General features: G+C 41.6%; 2 protein-coding genes across 2 annotated transcripts in view; one reads left to right on the top strand and one right to left on the bottom strand.

Moving 5' to 3' along the window:
• Window positions 1-22,537, top strand: part of LOC144934582 (FYVE and coiled-coil domain-containing protein 1-like) — a 55,388-nt gene that overhangs the window by 5,849 nt on the left and 27,002 nt on the right. Inside the window, exons 5-14 of the mRNA XM_078860535.1 lie at window positions 2,561-2,667; window positions 2,905-3,048; window positions 3,155-3,251; window positions 3,818-5,239; window positions 6,490-6,582; window positions 6,819-6,937; window positions 8,802-8,969; window positions 11,318-11,467; window positions 12,197-12,378; window positions 14,065-14,173. Of these exons, the coding sequence (XP_078716661.1) occupies window positions 2,561-2,667; window positions 2,905-3,048; window positions 3,155-3,251; window positions 3,818-5,239; window positions 6,490-6,582; window positions 6,819-6,937; window positions 8,802-8,969; window positions 11,318-11,467; window positions 12,197-12,378; window positions 14,065-14,173 (2,591 nt within the window). The remainder of the gene's footprint in view (window positions 1-2,560; window positions 2,668-2,904; window positions 3,049-3,154; window positions 3,252-3,817; window positions 5,240-6,489; window positions 6,583-6,818; window positions 6,938-8,801; window positions 8,970-11,317; window positions 11,468-12,196; window positions 12,379-14,064; window positions 14,174-22,537) is intronic.
• Window positions 14,398-22,469, bottom strand: LOC144934584 (C-X-C chemokine receptor type 4-like). Its single transcript, XM_078860537.1, has 3 exons — window positions 22,257-22,469; window positions 20,364-20,450; window positions 14,398-18,087 (listed from the first exon to the last, which is right to left on the bottom strand). The coding sequence occupies exons 2-3, from the start codon at window positions 20,391-20,393 to the stop codon at window positions 17,056-17,058; spliced, it is 1,062 nt and encodes a 353-aa protein (XP_078716663.1). The 5' UTR covers window positions 20,394-20,450; window positions 22,257-22,469; the 3' UTR covers window positions 14,398-17,055.

Below are 22,537 nucleotides of genomic sequence, written 5' to 3'. Positions count from 1 at the left end.
TTTGCATCTATTTATATCAGACGCTTGGGCAAAGTCTCCACCATTTTAATGATTTACAAAAGTGTAGCGACTTCCTAGAAATCCTTATTTACAATTCAGGAATAAAATACATTAGCATAATCTAGAGAACGTTTCACCAAATTTCAGATGGGGGTGGGTTTGTGGATTCGGGGTTTTAATAGCGAAGAAAATAATTGGGCAGAGTACAGTATGTATAACGGATGCTTTTTAAAGCCATCAATTTGATGGCAGGCATTTTGTCAGATAAGATGATATACCTTGAAATTAAGCTTTATCTCTTAGGGGTGGAATGAGTAACCCCCTGCCCAGATTTGATTCAAGGATTACATTTTGGTGAATGGTAGTTACTGTTCCTCTTAACTGCAAGGGTGATGTGAACCCACCACATGTAAGTTGTATGAATTGAAAACATCGATTCTTACACGTGAAATTTTACGAGCAGGAACCCATGGAACTTCCACGAATATGTACGTTCTGTCCACACTCTCTCTCCGACTCCTCACCCGTGTCGCGTGACGTCATCACCCCCCCCCCCCCTCTTCACAACATCACTCCAATCTTGTGTGATGTTGGAACTCCTCTTCCCAACAGCCCAGTGTCTGAGGTCATCGGCCCCTCCCCTCCACCTCACAAGTGTGGTGTGACGTCATAACCCCCCATCCCCACCGGGCCAAACTTGTTTTTCGTCTCTTGGATGTACCAGTGCATTAGACAGACGAACGAGCATATAACATAGAGATACAAGTTTGACTTGACCATCTCGCGATATAAGTATATTCCTCCACTAAATTTTGACTTAACTTTCGTGAGTGCAGGAATTCATATTCTTGGTTCTTTCGGTAAAGTCACGTAGATTAAGATTTATTGTTTTTATAATAAAAGCAAAAAACCCACGACGTTTTGATCGCAACACAAACGGTCTTCATCAGGCGGAGAGAAAAGAGGGGGCAAGCCTATACATTGAACTGCTTATAAGGGTTTCCAAAGTGAGTGGTGGGGGACGATTGTTGGGAGGATTTTATTTTCTATCTACGTGACTTGACCTTTTCGAAAGAACCAAGGAGAATTATTCCTCCACTAGTTCATGAAGCCGGTCTTCGCCAGGCAAAAATGTTCAATAAATATAATAATTTACCTGATGTGATTTTTTTTTTTTGACGATCAAACACTAACACATTCCAAAAAATATATTTTTCCTCTAAAAAACACATTGTTGACGACTTGATTCAACTTTTTATATTTAAAGACGTACCCATCGGAAACTTAATACTCTGAGAGGAAGCTCCTATCTTTACCGTTTTCGAATTCAGTTTTTGAACATAAAATGCGTATTTTTTCATGAAAAACCGCTTGAATTCAATATCTAGTTTTGTTTGCTCTTTCATGCTCTATCGAACGAAAAAAACTGCAATCTTATATTTAAAACGGTTTCTGAATGACAGGCACAAACATGTGTGTAGGGCACTTAAAATCGAGATTTGGAGGCCTGTTGTTTGTCCTAAAAGCTACCTATGTGTACCAAATTTCAGCTTTCTACCTTGTCGAGAAGTACCCTGGAGGTTTTTGAGACATACAGATTAAGGTCTTTATTTATATCGATGCTTCCTTACTGATACTTTGCCTAGAGTCATTCAGACAACAGGAGCAGTCATTCATTACACGTGTTACTTTTGGTAAACATGATAATGAGGTCACATTGCTGACCTCCACAATGCTTTCTCGCACTTTGCAGACAGTCAGCAAACATTGGCACACACTTAAGGGCCTGAGCTTAAAATGCAATGTGTGGACCTGGTCTGGATGACACATTGGAATGGTGTTATCAAACTAACTAGAAAGGGTACCCAGTTGCCAAATGAATGGCTCAGATACATGGGACTTTAAATCTACTTTTAAAAATTTCAAAACCCTGCTTAATAAAATGAAAACTACGTTATGAAATTATACATTAAATTGGTGGCGTTCTTTGTACAATTGCCACATCCCATTCATATTGGCCCTTGAGCAGAATATAAATTATTAAACAAAAATCGTTATTTTTATTACAATAGTTATATTTTTAACATTAATTTTAGCATAAAGCCTCCCCTGGCTTTTCTTCTATTTGGGATTTTATACATAACTGCTGTTGTGACGTGAGTTTGGCTCCGCATGTTCCTAGACGTAGTATGGCAGAACAAAATACAACTATTCGCATTACAGTATAGAAAACATTCTTCAGTTGTAAATGCATCTTGTAGAAATGTATCTGCTTTTAAAGGTCACAGTTATATCATCTAGTGGCCAAGTAGAGTATTGCAAATATTACTTACGTTTACCGTAATGTAATGTAAAAAAAACATCTGTGGGAATTTTGTCCTGCGTTTTGTTTCAGATAATGTGTTCTTCATTTCAAATCACCAAGTCAGACTTTTGATAGTTTTGTAACCCATACGTTGAATGGTTGTGTGATTTAAAATATTAAATGATAATGTCAGAGATGTTCTACTTGTTAATTTATATACATTTGGCTTTTGGCATGGTTTGCTTTTATTTACAGCTGAAGACTGCGATCGGAAAAGGAAGGGCATTTATTCGGTACTCGCTCGTTCACCAGAGGCTTGCAGACACTCTTCAGCAGTGCTTCACGAACAAACCAGTTACAAGGTATAGTGTTTCACTATTGGCTCTCCATGTAATCTAAGTACGTTGAACTTTGTTTGCACTCTACGTGGCTAACTGCTAATATAATGATCATCATACTGTGCTAGTTTACAGCTGGGAATTTCGGTTGATTTCCTTTGCACAATATTGAAAATAAGTGCCCAACGATGCATTTATTAACATGGTGATTGTGATGATTATGGCAATGATGGTGTGGAATATTGTCTTTTCTGATGGCAGTGACTGGTACAGCTCAAAGAGCCCTCTGGTCAAGAAAGAGTTGGTGACAGAGATGATTAGCCACTTGTACGAGTTAAACCAGCTCCCTTTCGACCTCGCACCCAGAGGATACGACCTCGATGCAGAATGGCCATCATACGCACGGTGAGTAATGGAAGATCAGCATCAGGCATAGACATGTCCGCGACGAATCGATGTTGTGTTGCAGCTGTAAAGTGGTGTAATCTTGTGATGTTTTTTTTCCATCTAGGAGGACACTTGGAGCTTCAGCATCACCAGCTCAGCTCTGGAAGGCTCCAAGTCGTAGCTCCAGCATTAACAGCCTAGCCAGCAGCTTTTCACCAATGGTAATTGTGCATTTGTCTGTTCGCAAGGCTTTAATATAACATTGACAACAACATAATTGTATATGAAAGTATTAACTTTTCATATTTAATTTCTGCAAAATAAATAGTGTGGACCCTGTTTGTAGGTACATGGTGTGCTCCTGGCTGTCTGACATTGGTTTAGAACTTAATGAGAAAAACATTGTAATAACCTGGGTGAGTGTTCTGGTCATTGCATTGAGTGTTTTAAACTATGGAGTTATTTTACAGTGCTTCTCACTATAACCTTTTATGCTTATTCACGAAGAACAAATGATTGGATAGTCCAGGATATATATAGGATTATAGCAGTTGTGTTTTTTAAACAATTATGACAGTAGATAGACAGTTTGCTGATAACATTTACACCGATTAAACTTGGTTAAATCATTCATCAGCCACAGTCATTTCACTGTTGGTTGAATACCTCCCAAGCTGCCAGCATCTTAATCTTGTGATGTCCTCATCCATCAAGCACCCGCACACTCGCCAATTTCAATGCTCCACATTCCTATTTGAAATAATTCCGCTACTTTTGACACTTGCAGCACATGGAGGCCTATGCCAAGCACGACTCTGCTTTCATGCAGCCACTGGACATGCCCGGAAAGCTGGACGCTGCCGCTCACGGCCACCCCTACCTCGATCATCCCGTGCTCCAGCTGCACCACAACGCGGAGCAGCAGGCTCTGGAGGAGCAGGTGGAGAGCTTGCAGATCCACCTGGACCAGGCCGAGTTGCGGCTGAGACGGGAGCAGGATCGCTCTGACGCCCTGGAGGGCGAACGGCGGGACGTGCAGGCGACGGCGCTGCTCACCGAGCGGTCCTTGCTGCAGGCGGTGGACGACGCGCGCAGGGACAAGCAGGGGCTGTTGCAGGAGAACGGGGCACTCCAGCTGAGGCTGTGCGATCTGCAAAAGATGCTCGACGAGAGCAAGCGTGATGTCGTCATGCTCGAGGGGAAAGTGTCGAGCTTGGAAAAAGGTGTTGCGGCGTGTGAGCCGCGTGCCGATCGCGCTCGGACGGAGGCCGCTTTCCTGCAGGGCGGTGCTCCGATTCACCCCGGCGTTGCGGTGCGCGATCGCGAAGGTGAAGACAATGTCGGGGAACTTGCCTTGACAGCAGAGGACAAACGTCAGGGTGAAGTGTTGGAGGGTAATCAAAGCGACTTTAACCCGATGGCTCGGAGTGAAATTGCCAAGCTGCGCTGCCAGCTTGAACTGTCAGAGCAGCAACTGCAATGGAGGCAAGCTGACGTCACTCGGCTGACGACAGAGGTCGGTGAGTTGCGCTCCCGGCTTGGTGTTTCCAAGGAGGAGGTTCAGAAACTCAAGAGGAGTGCGACCGAACAAGCTCTTTCCAGCAAAATGCATAGGCAGGAGTTGGAGAGCCTAAAAGTGGATCTGGTGAATGTAAATAGAGTTCATGTTGAGCAACTCCTGCAGATGAAGGAAGAGCTTGGTGACCTCGAGAAAGAGAGGGAGTTTTTGCTGAAGAAAAAATCCGATTACGAGTTAAAGCTGTTGTCAAATGAGGAGGAAAATCTTCAGCTCTCTCATTGTTTGGAAGAGTATGAAAGGAAGAATTTGGAGTTGGAAGAGCGCTTGTATAAAGTTCACGAAGAGGCTGACGAGCTTCGTTCCCAAATCTCTGAACTGGCGTCTGAAAAGGACCTATTGGTGGAAAAAATCGATTCAACGATTTCCGAATTTACAATGAGCGTGCAGCAACATGAACAAGAATCGGAAGAGTTTAAGCTGGAACTGGAGAGACTAACCGAGGAAAACACAGCATTGATGGAGCACGTGCAGAGCCTGCAGTGTCTGAAGGAAGCAAATGATGACCTGCAAACTCACCTGGAGAAGACCAAGGAGAAAATCCACATTATGGAGGAATCCCAACGTCAAGAGCTGTCATCCATGAAGTTTAAAATGAGTTTGGAAATCATCGATTTCCAGACTCGATTAAAGGTAACATTTTATTTATTTCATAATGCTGGCCTTGTAGTTTTTATTTAACTGCAGGAAAACTCCTCATCCGCGGCCCTATTTTCCCCGACTCCTGTTATCCATGGCAGCTGTAGAGGCCACAAATACCCAATTATCTGCAGGTCCTATTCAAATTATCCACAGTTGTCCCTTACTTTTTTCCCATAAGTCTTTGCAGAATGGCATCCTGTTATTCTTGATGTTTTCTCGGACAAGAGGAGTTGGTTGGCAAATACACGCTCTTCACAATTTGTTGTTTCTTAAGAAATGCGCTGTGATGAAAGAGTGCACACGTGGTACTCTCTTTGATCACTCGCTGCACCAGACAACACTGGCACTCGCCGACACAAACACACTTAGAAACACACACACAGACGCACACAAAGATAAGGAGACCCACACAGTTTTATGCAGACACGGAGATGCGTACAAAGACAGTGAGACACACAGACATGGAGACACGAATCCAGATGTAGAGACAGACTGAGACATGGAGAGACATGGAGACACACAAGGAGATGCACAGAGACGGTTAGAGAGCCAAAAACAGACACTCCCACTAAGACGAGGTGCACACAAAGACAGACACGGAGGCAGACGAGAATACACAATAACAGGGAGACGAACAAAAACAGAGACAGAAACCGATACAAAAACGGACGCAGATAAACACGTATTGAGTGTATGTGTATATGTCTGCAGTATACAAGTCCACGCAGATACATGGACATTCGTACTTGTACACACTTACAAAGATTCCCCATATAGCCTTCAGGCTGCAAGAACAAGTGCGATTAGCGAGCACGAGGTGTTTGCACTCGCACGCAAACACACGTTGTGCTTCCTTGACCCCCGGTGCGCTTTGAAAACTCCGATTATCCGCAATGTTTCCTTGGAGACTTACATGGAGTCTTATTTATTTTCGTGGATAAGAGGAGTCTTGTGGCAAATTGATCCTATTATCTGCGAGTTATTCCCCATGCTTTACCCCACTGACTAAGAGTAAAATCACTGATAACCCCACTGATAATAGGATCCATGATATTGATGCCCCATATCACGAGTGGATAAAAGGTGTTCTGTTTCAGATCAAAATGTATGCTGCTGGGATGTCTTTATAGAAATGTTTTACTTTGATGTTTGTTTTGAAATTGCAGATCAACATACTGTATTGAAATCGATGTGTAGTCTCGCGTGTAAATGTGAACAAACAAATCTGATTATTTTTTCAGAGACACACAGAAGAGAATGATAAATTAAAAAGTGGCAACAGCAATAAGGATACGGTCATTTCCAATTTAAATGCCAAGGTGAAGACACTAAAGGTAGGATAATCCTCATGGCTGTGTAGCCTCCACTCCACACAAGACCCACACTATTAAACAATCACGTAATTTGATCTTCAAAAATGAGACATTACTCCATAAGGAATGCACATTTTTTCCCATAACGACTGGTAACTTAATGTATTTTTTTCAGATTAAACGTTGGTGTGTATAATTATCACAAAGCAGGCTTTGTGTTACTGTGCTGTGTGCTGACTAATGTGGTCTATTTCAAGGCTGATTACCAGCTGCTACAGGACCTGTCGATAGCTCAGGAAGAGAATTTCAACCAGCAGCTGCGGGAGCGGGTTAAGAAAGAAGAGGAAGGAATTGGCCTGAGGAAGGCACTGGACAGGTACACTGCAGAGCATGAAGTTCATGCACTGACCAAGGAAAATGCTCCTGATTCTCACTACAACACAACCCCCCCACCCCCTTACGAAGCGAGTTTGTGCATCATGAATGTGGGGCTACACTGCATGTCGATCGTACCTTACCGTTTCATACGGTAACCACCAACCTGGTGCAGTTTTTTTTTACTCGGTGCATGTTGTCGGTTGCATGCTAAATAAATCTGCTTGTGAAAATGTTGCTTGTATTAAGCTATAAATACTTGTGGCTTTGCCTGTTATAATATGTTTTTGCTTTGCATTGCATTGTTGTCTTGCTTGCCCATCACTGCTCCTTGTTTGCTTTTTTGCTGGGACGTTTTGCTTGCTTTTGTATCCGGCCATGCCAAGGTACCCTTTGTAAAAAAAAAAGAGAGACAATGGACCAAAATTCACACATTGGCCACTACTATTAAAACCCAGTTTGGGATAATAAAAAAAATAAGTTGGAAGCAATATTTTAATTAAAAAAAAGTTTTAACCGTAAGGAACATTTTGCTTCGGTGGAGATTTGGTACATTGCATTACAAAGGGACATTGCATGATGGCATTAATTTTTTTCTGCTTCATTTATTTTGCTTTTGAAACAGGCAATTCGGCTCCTGGTTCTCTTTCAGTGGTAACACGAATTTGCAACAAATCGACAGGTGTGCATAAGAGCTATCAATGTCTTCACATTTCATGCTGCTTCTAATGCGAGTTCTGTATTGTGGCTGCTGTGTAATTTGTTTAAACTCTCTAATGCGTGATGAAGATAACTACTTAACCTAGTTGTGTCCAGACTTGACTGTGCATGCTAAAATACACAGGGCTATTTTTTATTATCTTACACCAAGTAAAGGAGTGGCAAATGACTGATTAGTGTCCTGACACCAAAAGTCTCATCTCTTGGTTCATTATCGGGCGCGCGATGATGATATGGGCCCGGTCTGTAGCCCTGGCATGGTCATCTACGATGCACAACTCTTCCAGGAGCCGACAGACCACTAGATGCTATGGTCTGCGTTTCACCGCAGTGACACGTGTCGGTATCGATCGTAACACCTACGACCACAAATTATGAATGTGACTATGCAGCTTCTTAACTCTGCAAGTTGCAGTTTAACTCGTTTACATCCATCCGTTACCTGCGGAAATCCATAATGTAACTTGAGACCAGCAACTTAAACTAGACTTTTATTAAACTTTATTTTATTTTACCTGGTAAGGCCCACTGAGCTATATAGCTCCTTTTTATAAGTGACCTGACCACACTCAACAAAGTGGCCGATGTGGAAATTTATAGCAGGCAAATACTCTAAACGCACTTTGGTTCTTAATGTGGAGGGGAAAAACCGGAGGACCCAACCTCTATACTAGTTGAAGTAGTTAGCATCTCGCCAATTTAGAGAGGGAATACTGTTGAAGTAGTTTTATAAACTATTGCATTGATTGCTATTATTGCAGTTTGTAATGAGTGTTAAAACTCATGATAAAGCCTTTGGAAATCTTGGCTAAATAAGATATGGCCAGTTTAATAAATGAGAAAAATGCACTATTCTCCAGTGAATAAGTGATTTAGTTTGTTGTATATTTTTTGCATCATCATCCTTAATTTTGTTAATCGCCACTTATCATTTTGGCTAGGAAACTGCAGATCTATTTTTCGAACCCCAGGCTTCTTCATGTCAACCATTGCAGTCTCTTCACTTTCTTACTTGAACAGTCAGGATCACTCATTTACATGCATCTGCAGAATAACCAACAATGAATCTAGGATCATGTCTATTAACCTGGTGTTGCCCATCCCTATGGTGTGATGTTGTATTTATACTTTTTTGCCAAGCGCAGGTGTAAGGAAACACTTGAATCTGAACAAAAGGATCATAAGAATCTCATGAAGGAGCTGGCCATTGTGAAGAGCAGAGCGGAGGAGGAAGAGAAGAACCTCCTTTCAGAGATTCACGAGCTCAAGGAGACGATGGCAAACATGTCAGACCGACTCATAGAACTGCTCAAGTGAGTCATACACACACAGCACCTGCACGTGTCACCGAACATACTTTCGGTGTTTTACAGTTATACAAACATGCGATGAACCCTCCCGATAACAATATTGACACTCCTGGGGTACACAAGGGTTATTGATCCTCGTTTTTGTTTGCATTTAACCGTTCAAAGGTACAGTTATTATAAAAGCAGAGTAGTACGAACACAGTGTAAATTTGGTATTCTCTGCTGCTGAACATGTTTGTGACACGGCAAGCAAATTGATCGCATCATTTGTACATTTGTTCTTTGTGCCAATCTTATAGCGAAAGGCCATCACGAAGGCGCTATGAATTACACATTATAGTCTGCAGTAGTTTAACAGTAAGACGCTGATGTTGCAATTCACTATAAAATTTGGTAAATGTGACCTGTGACACCGGCTTGCATTGCTTACTCTTTTTTTGTGAAATAATATCGGATAGATAACATTCATTAGGGAGAAAACGGTGCATTTGTTTAAAGTTCACACACTCCTATAAATGCATGAATTCATCACTTAGCATAAACCACATTTTAAATAGATTTTTTGAACGTTTAAATGCAAGCTCACTCAATCATATGCTCCAGATTTTGTCACCATTAAATACTCATACATCTGTAGTTAAACATAATCTAAACTTAAATTTGCTTTTATAGCCTTTTCCAGCCAATTTAATTCCAAATGTGACATTTTAATAATGGAGTCAAAATTCAATAAAATCAATGTCACTCAAATTAATATTTTATACTCCAAAACCTACTTAAATTGTAATTGGTGTGTTTTTAATGGTTTAGTGTTCATTCGAGCAACAGGACATTTTGACTCAAACATAATTCCATGTATAATAGAGGTTTTTTTGGGTTAGATCGCGTAAATATATAAATGTGTCATTAAAACGCACCACCACCCAAGACCCAACACAGCCAACTAGTAAGGGTTGTCACATAAACAGAACGTGGCCAATTCGTCACTAGTACAGCACACCGGTGTGTTGGAGAGCCAAACCACAACATTTACAATCTGAGTACGACGATTCACCAGTAATTACAACTAGCTTCATCAGGCGACAGCCAGATTTGTGGAGAAGTCCACCTGTTTCGATCCTTCTATAGAGGCGTCGTAGATGTGGGCACCACACTTCTGCGCTCTTACGCCACGTGGTGGGGTTGGGGGATTACCGAGTCAACGCACATTATGCATGTGCATTATGCGAGCCCTTTGAACTTGTCCTTCCTATCTATTGTGTGTATTAAAATAGCCGTGCCAACGGTAATCCCTATTGAAGTATGTTGTCCTTTGTAGGCATGCATTTAAAGATATATTTATATAACGACACATTTATATATTTACGCGATCGAACCCAACAAACGTATGGATGATGTTGGTCGCGAAAGCCTGTTACGTGGTAATTCCATGTGTTACCTGCAGGTGGCAACATACTACCCTGGTCCTCTTTAGCGGGTGCTTCTCAACCTCTATCGTATGAATGAATACTGGGTAGTGGCATTATATAAGTGTCTGTCTATAGTAAAGCAGTGGAGTAGGGAGCCGAATATTGCATAGACTCTATCCTAGCTTTCATCCCTTTCCTATAATTCCGAAAATACTGCCGTACAACTGGGCCTTTGCTGCAACAAACCGGTTATGAACCGCTGTCATTCGGTGTGATTTCTCTGGCCAGGAACCCACATTTACCACTCCTTAACGTAACTCCGAGGCTCTTCGCATTTTGCTTTTTCATCTGTTAGAAACGGAGATTCGGCAAGCCGGTCAGTAGTGGGAGCAAGGCCTGTAATCCGGCACAGTGGACGGTGAGGGTTGGTGGATCGACCACGCGTGCTGCGACTCGTTTGCCAGGGGTGTCCAGATGCTGTACAGTAGCTTGCCAGAAGAAGGCGTTGTAGCAAACTGTGAACTGCACCTGTTCCATCTTTGTGGGATTGAGTGTTGCCCCCTCGCGCACGTGGGTTTTCTCCAGGTGCTCCAGTTTCCTTCCATATGTAAATTCTTATCAAAGGATGGTTTAAAACCCATCATAGTCGGTTAATTTTTAGTAAGCAATCGATGTAAAATAAATCATGGGGGTGAGATTGTTGGAATTTGTGTAATCATTTATTTAGTCACTTCTGAAAGATTGATTGAAATGCAGTGCTTCAGTTGACCAAGTTATCCAGGTCACCAAAGTCAAATGAAAAAAAACCCAAGAAGTAAATCGGAACCCCCACGTTACGGGCCAAATATAAAATAATTCGCATGCATATTGAGTGAAATACAATTTCCCGAAGCAAGCGGGCTCTGTCAAAATACTTTGCACTGTTGGTCGTTACAAACGCAGAGACAAGGACGTGCTGTGGCAGAAGAGCGACATGTTGGAGTTTGAGCAGCGGCTGCGTGCAGAGGAGCGCTTTGAGAAGGATGTTGGAGCGCAGCACTGCCTCGACTGCAAGAACGAGTTCTCCTGGATGCTGCGCCGCCACCACTGCCGGTCGGTCCCCTAAGAGAAGTCCCTTTGTGCCACCCCTGGTCCTGTCCCCCAAAGAGAAAGTCCCTCTGTGCCACCCCTGGTCCTGTCCCCCAAAGAAGTCCCTCTGTGCCACCCCTGGTCCTGTCCCCCAAAGAGAAGTCCCTCTGTGCCACCCCTGGTCCTGTCCCCCAAAGAGAAGTCCCTCTGTGTCACCCCTGGTCCAGTCCCCCAAAGAGAAGTCCCTCTGTGCCACCCCTGGTCCTGTCCCCCAAAGAGAAGTCCCTCTGTGCTACCCCTGGTCCTGTCCCCCAAAGAGAAGTCCCTCTGTGCCACCCCTGGTCCTGTCCCATAAAAGTGTCCCACTGTGCCACCCCTGGTGGATCCTTTTTAGAGTGTCCTGCTGTGCCACCATCAGAGAAACAGCCATCACAGTTCACGCAGCCGTCAAGTGTTGACATGTGTTCTTCACTTAATGTAAATTTTTACGATGGTTTGTAAGCTATGGCTTTCTTTGACGTATAATAACTGTGCTCTGGCAGCCAAATGTTATTCAGAATGATGCATAAACGTGTACTCGCCACCTCATTTCTTCCGTCAGCCTAAATGTACATTAGACGTACAGCAATTTGTCTAAATCCTCAACAATTAATTCTCGCGCACGTGATTTGATTCTTGTATCGTGAACTTGAGAATGGATATTAAGTGACGAATCGATGCATTGTTTTACCACTCTTCCCGCTCGCAATGCAGGCTGTGCAGCCGCTCCTTCTGCTACTACTGCTGCAACAACTGGGCATCGCTGAGAACGGGCGAGAAGAAGGAGCGCGTGTGTCGCTCGTGCTTCGCGTGCCACGGCCCGTCGGCCGTCGGGGGGACGCCCAGTCCCTCCGAGTCGCCCTCGACGGCGTCCAACCCACTGGTCTCGCCGGCCGGTACGGGCGCGCACCCCGTGATTCCCCGTGCGGTTAACTCACCAGTGAACCCACCGGTGAACCCACTGATCTCGCCGGCCGGTACGGGCGCACACCCCGTGATTCCCCGTGTGGTGAACCCACCGGTGAACCCACTGATCTCGCTGGCCGGTACGGGCGCGCACCCCGTGATTCCCCGTGCGGTCAGCTCAGTGGTGAGCTCACGGGTGAGCCCAAGGGTGAGCCAACGGGTGAACCCACGGGAGAACCCACGGGAGAACCCACGGGAGAACCCACGGGAGAACCCACGGGTGAACCCACGGGAGAACCCACGGGAGAACCCACGGGAGAACCCACGGGTGAACCCACGGGTGAACCCACGGGTGAAACCACGGGTGAGCCCACGGGTCTCGTCGGCCGGTACGGGCGCGCACCCTGAAATTCCCTTTGCGGCGGCCTCCATCAGCCGTGCGATTTTAACCGATGAACGAGCTGGTGCAGTGCCAAAGACTAAACCTGCCATGATCTGCATGCCTGTTGGAATAAAAAACATGACAAGTGCCTAAAATGTGAATATGAAATGCAGTTATGTCCTCTGGTATTTCTGTGGTTTTTTTTTATTCGGTAGAACGCGACACTTTGTTGACCACGTGGTTTTGGTGTCATTTTATTTGTTAAGTTTTTAAGTCTAGGTGTTTTTTAATAACTTGTCACATTGTGTTTTTATCATATAATTCCGTGCGCATGAAACTTGCCCCATCATAAGGTTCTGAATTGTTTCAAGGCTTGCCTTAGTAATATTAAAGATGAGGTCAACTCTCTCACATTATATTGGCAAAATGTCTTCCGAAATTTCATAAACCTACGCAAGCGGGGTCGAGCTGTTACGTAAATCCGCATGGAAATCTAATAAAGTGATTCATCCCCAAAATCATACCTCCTGTGACCTGTTCAGCTCATTGACGCAAAACGTGAAGGAATTTTATTTTGTACCCAAAGACGCACACGCGCGTATCTGGTTTGATGCATAACTGCCTAGAAAGGGTGAGGTGTCACTTCTGTTTCCCGACATTACCGTATCTTGCTCATGAAGCGATGGATAACATCTATCGAATTTTGTGCGTTAGCCAAGGAAAACATAAGGAAGGGAACCTAACATTGCGCAGTAAATCGTTTTGTAAGACCTTGTTTATTACGTATAGAACATTAAAATATTTTTTTACCTCAAATCTTGTTCGCACTGTTTGGTTGGCCATGATGTTTTTGTGTCAATAAAGTACTGGCAGTAACATTATAGTCCTTGATTTACTCAGGAAAGCTGTTTTGTTTATCTAGACTTTTTTTCAGCATGGTCCTGTTTGGGATATTTGACCAATTCTCTCAAACAATTTTTGGTATTGGCGCGAGGATGGAGTATCCGGTGAAACGCCACATACACGAGGAGATAGTACACAAATCTGCACGAAGGTCAGAATTCTAGTTGCTATACCGTCATCTGCAGGGTCATCTTTTAGTTTTGCAGGTGGGTATGTCACACACAGGTCACCAACTGTTTTATAGGCATGCACCACAGTGCCCTGACATGATCTCATTGATCATTGCTTGAATGATAAAAAAAAACTATAGCAATGGGTATTAACGTGATGTCAATTCTTTATTTACATCACATCGTAACTAAATGTGGTGTCTTAACACATTGTCTTGCAGGTGAACGACCTGCACCTGATGATTTAAATTTTGACATCATCACCGAGGAAGAGGTTGGTGAAAGCAGCCAACTGACATCACCATCTGAGAATGAGGAAGCGGAAAAAGAGTGAGTTTATACAATTGCTTTGTCTTCCTGCCTCACGTTTTGTGCCGCTTTGTTACTTATTTTTACACTTTTTCATGTTTCAACATTCATGCGGAGAAAACATTCACTTACCGTTGTTTCACATGGACGCAAGTAACATCCTCTTCTTTTTCGTTCGCATTTTACTCCATAGAATAAGTTTTGGCAATAAATACAGTTGACAATAGTGTTTATCGAATTGTATCTTTATTTCACGATGGGTCCATACAATGTAAAATGACATGCAACTATCTTCGTAACAAATTCATCATTGTCCTTTGTCAGTACAGCATTACCCAGTGCTTTTTTATTTTTTTATTTTCTGAATACCGTTTAAAATATTGAAAACCCGTGCAGTTCATTGTGAAAAGGGAGGTAAAACACAAGTACAAATTAACCAATCAAATCACATCAATTGATCTTCAGAAAATGAGTGTTTATAACTGAGGAATTATTGTTAGGGACTGTGTCCAAACATCAAACATAAAAAAAACTCTTTAAAAATAATATGAAGGCATTTTGCTTTTTAAAAGGTTTTTTTTTTTACCAAAGCTGTGGTCTGCATAGCATCCATATGCAATATATTCCGTCAGTGGTATATAAGCATGGGGAGCTCCGGTGGTGCAGTGGTTCATGTACTTGGCAATGGACTTGGTGGCCTAAGTTCAGTTCCTGCCAATGGTTAACAGCAGTCACCAGCTCGCAGCAGTCACTTGAGTTAGGTGTGTCAAACAACTCCCACGAGCTCCATGGTCGTGGGAGTTGTTCGGGCAGGCCATGATCCAGCAGTAGATTAACAAAGGGCTGTAAATGATTGGTCAATAACCACCGTTGTTCAATCTTCATTTTGGAGCTTTCGTGACTGCAGGAATTATTCTTTGGTTCTTTCGGTTAAGTCACGTCTAAAGATAAAATAATAAATTAAATGATAGCATATTACGACGTTTCGATTGCAACACAAGCAATCATCAGGCATAAAAGAAATAGCAACAAAAATCTAACTAGAAAACTATAGACAGACATACAAGCACAGACATCACAAGGACACACAGAGAGAGGACACATATCAGCACAAAGAGAGGGGTCGTTTCTGTGACGGTGCCTTAATATGCTATTATTTAATTTATTATTTTATCTTTAGACGTGACTTAACCGAAAGAACCAAAGAATAACCACCGTTGTACTCTTAAGTAAATTGTTATTTTCACATGTATACCAGCAAACATTGCCTGCAACTGATGTGGATTCTTGCATTTGTTTAATTCTGGTAACACTTGTGTAAAACCAAGCTGAACCATGGTCCTCAATAAAGTGTTGAACGGCGATGCTTTTGTAAAATAAGCTAAACACATTTGACGTAAACTTAAAATTGTACGTAACCAATAAATAACGTGAAAAAAAATGTAAACAGGTTTCCTAAAATTCAACTTCCATTCTGGCCTTCTGGTCCTCTCAAGGCATTGCCCAAACATGTCTTATCAGTGCCACCCAGGGCAGCATAAATCAAACAATGCTTTTCTTGAACCATTTTATGTCTAGATAACAAATAGCATGATAGCAAGGTGACCGTACTAGCTTTTTTATGAAAAAAAGTATTGTTAAGCTAGGGTACCATAATATGAAAAATAATAGAAGGTTTTATTTTGATACTGGTAAAAAAACAAGGTCCAATTGTTGTCTACCATAGTGTTTGAAAACTATTATTTTGGGGAGGAAGATTTATGTGAAATGCAACATCTACAGAATATGAAAATAAATAGGAATTGTGTACTGTATATGAAATGGTCGGTATATATACGGTCAGCATTCTGCTTTTTGTGGATACTGCCCATGGTGCATACTTGACAGCATTTGTCACCCAAAGTGCTGTTGACCAGCACTCATGGCCTACTCAGCTTGTTGTTAATACAGTGTGGCTTATTGCGTCTTAAAACCTTGCAATGTTACGACAAATCTAATATGCATTTAAATAAAGATATTTAAATGTATTTCTTTAAAAAAAATTAGATTTCTAAGAAAAAAAACAATAGAACATACAGAACTATATTATAAACTTCAAAGTAAAAAAACAAGTACAAAAAAATCAAATTTTATCTGCTCTGGTTTGTACACATAAAATCAACATGTATTTACACATTAAATCAATTGTAGCCTGTTTTGAACATGATTTACATTTCCAGAATCACTTCCTGCAAGTCATGTGTTCCTACTATGGTAAAATAAAATAGCAGCTCAAAGATGACACAGTTATAATACCAACATGAGTATTTGGAAGTCACGACCAACAGCGGCACTTGTTTTGAACCATTTTGATTGCCTGTTTGCGATGTTTCTAGCAGTATGTAGATCTTATTTTGGGTAGGTTGTATATTACTGTTATTTCTCCATGGTTTTAATGTACAGTAAAACCTTGGATTGCGAGTAACTTGGTCTGCGAGTGTTTTGCAAGACGAGCTAAATTTTTTAATAAATATAAATTTGATAAACGAGCAAGGTCTTGCAATACGAGTAGTACGTGTATACGCTTTGTCTGCCGAGCGTCACGTGATCACAACTGATATACGACTGCTTTGATATACGAGTGCTTTGGATTACAAACACGTTTCCAGAACCAATTATGCTCGCAATCCAAGGTGTTACTGTATTATGCATTGTGACTGGTAGTTCAGTTAATGTATTCTCTGAAATAAAAATGAAAGAGTACACACATTTTGCAACCACATCAAGGTGCAATATATATTTGATGCACAATAGTAGAGCTAGTGACAGGATGTAAACACAAATTGTAACTTGTGTAAATCGGCATTGAGGGTTTGGGTCCATTAGCTGCTCTTGACCATAGATATAAAATAACCATGTGATCTTTAATCCTTGTTGATGATGACCTTGCTCCATATGGCTTTAATCTGTGCTTGAAACCTCCTTTTGCTGAGCACATAGATGTAAGGAATGAGGCAGCAATTGATGGTGGCCAGGCTGCGTGTGAGTGGGATGGCGTATCTCTCTCTCATCTGCTCCATTTGGCACGAGGAATGTTCCTGGACCCAGGAGTTTGCCCTCCACAGGAGGCAGATGTTATACGGGAACCAGCAGTTGAAGAACATTACGACGATAATGGCGAACTTGAATGCGCGTCGTCGCTGTACGGCTTTCGCGTACGCCAGGGAGCTCGCGATGCCCAAATACGATGCAAGTATGATGACGAACGGGCACAGGAAACCGATGATGAGCTGTACGAACACCGTAGTGGATGAAAGCACGTATTTATCCAACGTGAATCGCGTGCATAAGTCTATTTGGGGGTTGTTGAAGAGAATGATGTCCGGCACCGCGAGCAATGCAGCGAAAATCCAGATCAAGGGGCATATGGTCGTCGTGTACATGATCTTGTGGTATTTCAGAATGAAGTTGGTGTGTGCTGCCGTTAAGTATTGATAGACGCTCAAGCAGCAAAGCGAGAGGCTGTGCACGTAGAGGCACGTGGTGAAAACTGCGTTCACGCAGACGCACGGTATTACACCCATGTATTCGGTCGTCATATTTTCCGCGGCAAAGATGGGCAGCGTCAAAGCAAATAGTATGTCCGAGATCACCAGATTGATGATGTATATGTCGACTGACACCACCCTCTTGATGTTTCGAGCAAAGAGCATTAAAACGAGCCCATTTCCAATTAAAACTGGAAGGAAAAGTAGGCAGTCCAATATGGGTACTATCGACGGCGGCTTTTCTGTGACGCAAAAATCTAAGGTGACTTCCGATGTATTGAAGTCCAGCGAGTTGTTGGTCATGTTGAAAGTTGAAATATAAGCGGTTGTATTGGAAGTCGTCTCTGCAAAGATGTTGGCATAAGTTTGATTGATGTTGGTGGAGTGGTTGTCATCCAGGTTGTTTTCCTGTGAAAAAAACACATTTGTTGTAAATTAAAGTTCCTAATGCACTGCATTGTAGTCTATTCGAACGATAGCTTTAGTGGGCACATTCGCGATTGTGCAATATGAGTTTGAGCAAGAGCAGCATCCCTTTGGTGTCCTGCTAGTCGTATGATCTATAAATATTGATCTATAGAAAACAGAATCTGTCATTCAGTGAAGTACTTTGGCATGCTCATGCTCGCGTTCAACAGTCGTCCTAACCTAAACACGTGTAGTGGACAAGCTTTTAACATCAAACACAGTTTATTTGAGAACTTTTTGAATTTTCATTGGGAGGAGATAATTCATGAACTTGGATGTCCCATGGTCTCCAATCCACACAACCACATTCAAAAGCTTAGAAATCTTGGCAAAGTTGATATTCTATATCCAACCTTCAACACGTTGGAGTGCACAAAAGTGCATCGTCGTCAGAAATAATATGAAGTAAAGGACAATTTTTATAAGGATGAGATGACAGTCACCACGGTTCGCTGCATACTATTTTAGATTGATTTTAAACTGATGTATAATTTATAGTTTAGACGTAGAAAGTCCCATTGTTGACTGTCGCGTTGCCAAGTGTTTTATTACAGATGCTGTTTGCTCTCGTGACTCTTGTTTGCTTTTTCAAAAAAATGTTTCCCAATTTGTTCTATTCCTGTCACGTGTTGGATCACTCGCAGAGCGGGTGCTACACTTTGTATTGGAGATCAGCCCATGGAAGCGGATATTGGAGAGCTGGCTCTGAGATCACCTTCGGGTGTCCTGGTCCAGACAGTAAGGGGGGCAGCACTTTTCCACCTTCCGTGCCACGGAGTATAACGTTTCTTTCATCATCATGATGCAAAGGTTCGACAAACCTATTATTGGAACGTTTGTTGCGTGACAGTCAAACCATGGTCAGTAATGGTCAAACAAGTACTTTTTAAAAATCCCATGCTGGAATTTAGCCAAATTGAAATACAGTAACAAACTTCTTATTTCGTATGGATTAATAACAGCAGATGAAAGATGTAATTTGTTATTTGTTTTCCATTTAATTGTCTGTTCAAAAGGAGAGTGGATCTCATCCATTCCTCCTTTCAAGGAGTGAATACAACAGCAGCGGTGGCGGAGTGTTTACAATGTGGTTGATGGTTTGGAATTTGTGGCCACACTCGCAGGCTGTCGAACCTTTGCATAATTTGAGCATCAGTTGACCGCATCGGCCATGCCAAGCCCTGAATCGAATGATGGTCGACTATTGGCGATGTTTGCTTTGTGGAATAATTCTTGAGTGGGCTGAGACCATAAACTCGCCACTCGAAACCAGTTTAATCACAGGTGGCTTCCTGGATTATTTCGATTATTTTGTTGCTACAATTTTCCACATGATAAGCCACTTTCCTTTGTGGCCAGGTCGCTTCTGAAAAATAAGTTAATACTTTGTTTGGCTTTACCTGGTAATATTAAAAAGATATAGTTAATTTTTATTAGTATATGTTTGTTTAAGAGATTCGTCTACCTTTAACTTGGCACTCCTATCGTGTTTTTGTATTGTCTGTTGTAACGTTCTGACTCGCCCATACTGGACATCTGAAAAAGAGCTTAATAGCTCATCGGATTCCTCCACTATAAATAAATATTCTTATTCTGAACCTTGTACTCCGTGGTGCCAGCTCAGTACTGTGGCCAGCCACTTGGCTTAAAGGCCACAGCAGCTGACTTAAAGGTTTTTAAAAAGTCCGTGTTACTTGTTATTAAAAAAGCTGAAGTCAACAAACATCTAAATTTTGTTAAAATAATGTAATTGAACACTTTTAAAATGTCATTTAACAGTCATGGTTGCACATTTATAGCTCATCGGATTTCTCCAGTATAAGTAAATATTCTGATTTCGATTTTTAAAAATATAAAGTAGGTTTTTAGCGAAATTACTCTTAACAGTTCAATTTGACATTTTAAATCATTAGTTGTGTGTGTAGGCGTTAGGTTTTTCCATAAGTTGAAGTGTTTTCTGGAATTGTCTTGCTTGCTGACATCACTGCTTACTCATACATATTGTAAATGGTAAGCAAAGTACTTTTTGGAAATTGAAGTTACAAAATAATTATTGCATGTGAACTAATTTTATAACAACATAGATACTTGGATATTCTAAAGCAATTAAGGATTACATTCTGCATTTTAAATGACAAACAAGCTTTTGTATTTTCATTGAGGTTATAAAAACACTCCAATGCTGTCGTAACTAGCATAAAAAAGCAAAAACTCACCGTTAAGTTTGTCATGATGCTCGCATTCATGTTCAGAAAATGTGGTGGAAATACGGACAGTCTTGTTGTTGTACGTCCCTTCAGAGTCTGTAGGGATGAAAATGTGTTAAGAAATGATGGTACAGTTTAACACGTAGGCTTTCGCGGCCAATATCATCCATAATATAGGTTTTTTTTTTGGGTTAGATCGCGAAAATATAAATGTGTCGTTAAACCAGCCACCACCCGACACAGCCAACTAATAAGGTTTGTCACGTAAACAGAACATGCCAATTCGTTACTAGTAGAGCACACCGGTGTTGGGAAGTAACTTGCATTATAATACAACAATCGTAGCGAGTCGTTGCGACCAAAATAACAATTTTTTTCATTGACATTTTTAAGTGTAATATGTTTATAGCTTAGCAGTCATAAACAACCCAATATATATTCTTGGTTCTTTCGGTAAAGTCACGTAGAAGGCAAATAATAAAATAATACAAATTAACAATAAATTTCTCACGACGTTTCGATTGCAACACAAGCAATCGTCATCAGGTGTGAAAACCACAACGTGAGAATTAAATGTTTTATTTTTATTATTTTATTATTTCCCTTCTACTTGACTTTACCGAAAGAACCAAGAATATTAATCCCTGCAGTCACGAAAGCTGTAAATCGAAAGCCAATATATAGTCAAAACATTTTAGATACTTTTTTTTACCAGGTAAAGCCCCCCCCCCCCACTGAGCTATGAGCTCTTTTTCAGAGGTGATCTGACCACACGTAATGATAGCTCATTGAAGTGGCTTATATCATCATCTTCACACGTGGAAATGTATAATTATAACCAAATAATCTAAATGCATGCATCTTAATGCGGAGGGAATAACCGGTGGACCCTGAGAAAAATCCACGCGACCACCACGGCATGAAAGAGAAAATACAAATTCTACTAAATATGCAGGCATCATCGGGATCGAACCCACAACCTCTCCTCCATACCGGGCCAGGGAGATAACTTATTACCACCGTGACACCCCACTTACCGAGCCATTCGTAAAGACTGTCAGAGTAGAAGATTAATTGATATATCACATGATATATCACATGAATATGAACAAGTGTATTAATGCATTCGGCACTTTATAATTTCAGTAAAAAAAATCTGTCGCTGAGTGAGTCAATCCACGGATGTTAATCAGCATTGTGGCTAGAGCTGTTGGGGAAGATAGCGCCAAAGTTTTTTTGTTGCTCTTTTAATCCTGATGGGAAATTCATTTTCTAGCACAAACACGTTTTTGAAGATATACAATTTTATTGTATTAATTGAATACATGTCCACTTTTATTAGCGTTCAATACGTAAACAACACGTGTAACCATTGGTTTACTGTAGCTCGAAATCAATCTGAGTTTATGCTCCGCAAATTATAAATAGGGCAAAATTCTCACGTTTTTTTCTCCATTGCATACACAATCTATTTTATATGGTATCGCTGTAAATATATAACGGTACACTTGACATTACTTTTAAAATATTAAATTACATTTCATATCATAGCTTAGTCATCTTTTCTGTAACTACATAAGGTAGGCCTTACTTTTTGGTTGTTGGGTCTTTCATGCTGCAGTTCACAATTTCATTTCCTTTGTCAATCCATTGTTAGTTGAAAGCCTCCCCTAGCCTTTCGGTTATGGACCTTTTTCGACCACTCCTCACCACGCTGGCCAGTGTAGGTTGTTGAAGGAGTTTCATCACTCAACTGTGGCCAGGAATTGAACTCCCTCTACCAGATTTACTGACCTGCGCTAACCGCCACCACAACACGAGAGCCGCTCGCCTTACAATAAACATAACCACGTAAATAAGCTGAATTGTAATACCGATTTTTGAAACGCGAAAAGCTCTTACCTGAGCTGTAGGAGTTGTTCTTGTCTGGCCCTTATGCACAGTAAGTGGGGACCCTCTGAAGTGGTGTGCAAGGGCTGGCCAGCCCCGTAAGCCAGGCGTACAGACGTGCCCATAAGAGTCGCGCGAAAAAAAACCCCTTGCGTGTGCCGCTTGACGTCAAACAGACGTCATCTTCCCGTGAACTCAAAAACAAATTGCCGTGGCGCTTTTTTTCCCCAGGATGCTGTTTGCCTCGTGATTATAAGTTGTCAGATGACAGATTAAAAAAAAGGGAAGTCGGA

This window comes from Lampetra fluviatilis, chromosome 10, assembly GCF_964198595.1.
Source record: "Lampetra fluviatilis chromosome 10, kcLamFluv1.1, whole genome shotgun sequence".
Classification (NCBI taxonomy): domain Eukaryota; kingdom Metazoa; phylum Chordata; class Hyperoartia; order Petromyzontiformes; family Petromyzontidae; genus Lampetra; species Lampetra fluviatilis.
The sequence above is the reverse complement of the archived record's forward strand: the minus strand, read 5'-3'. Positions and strand labels throughout refer to the sequence as shown.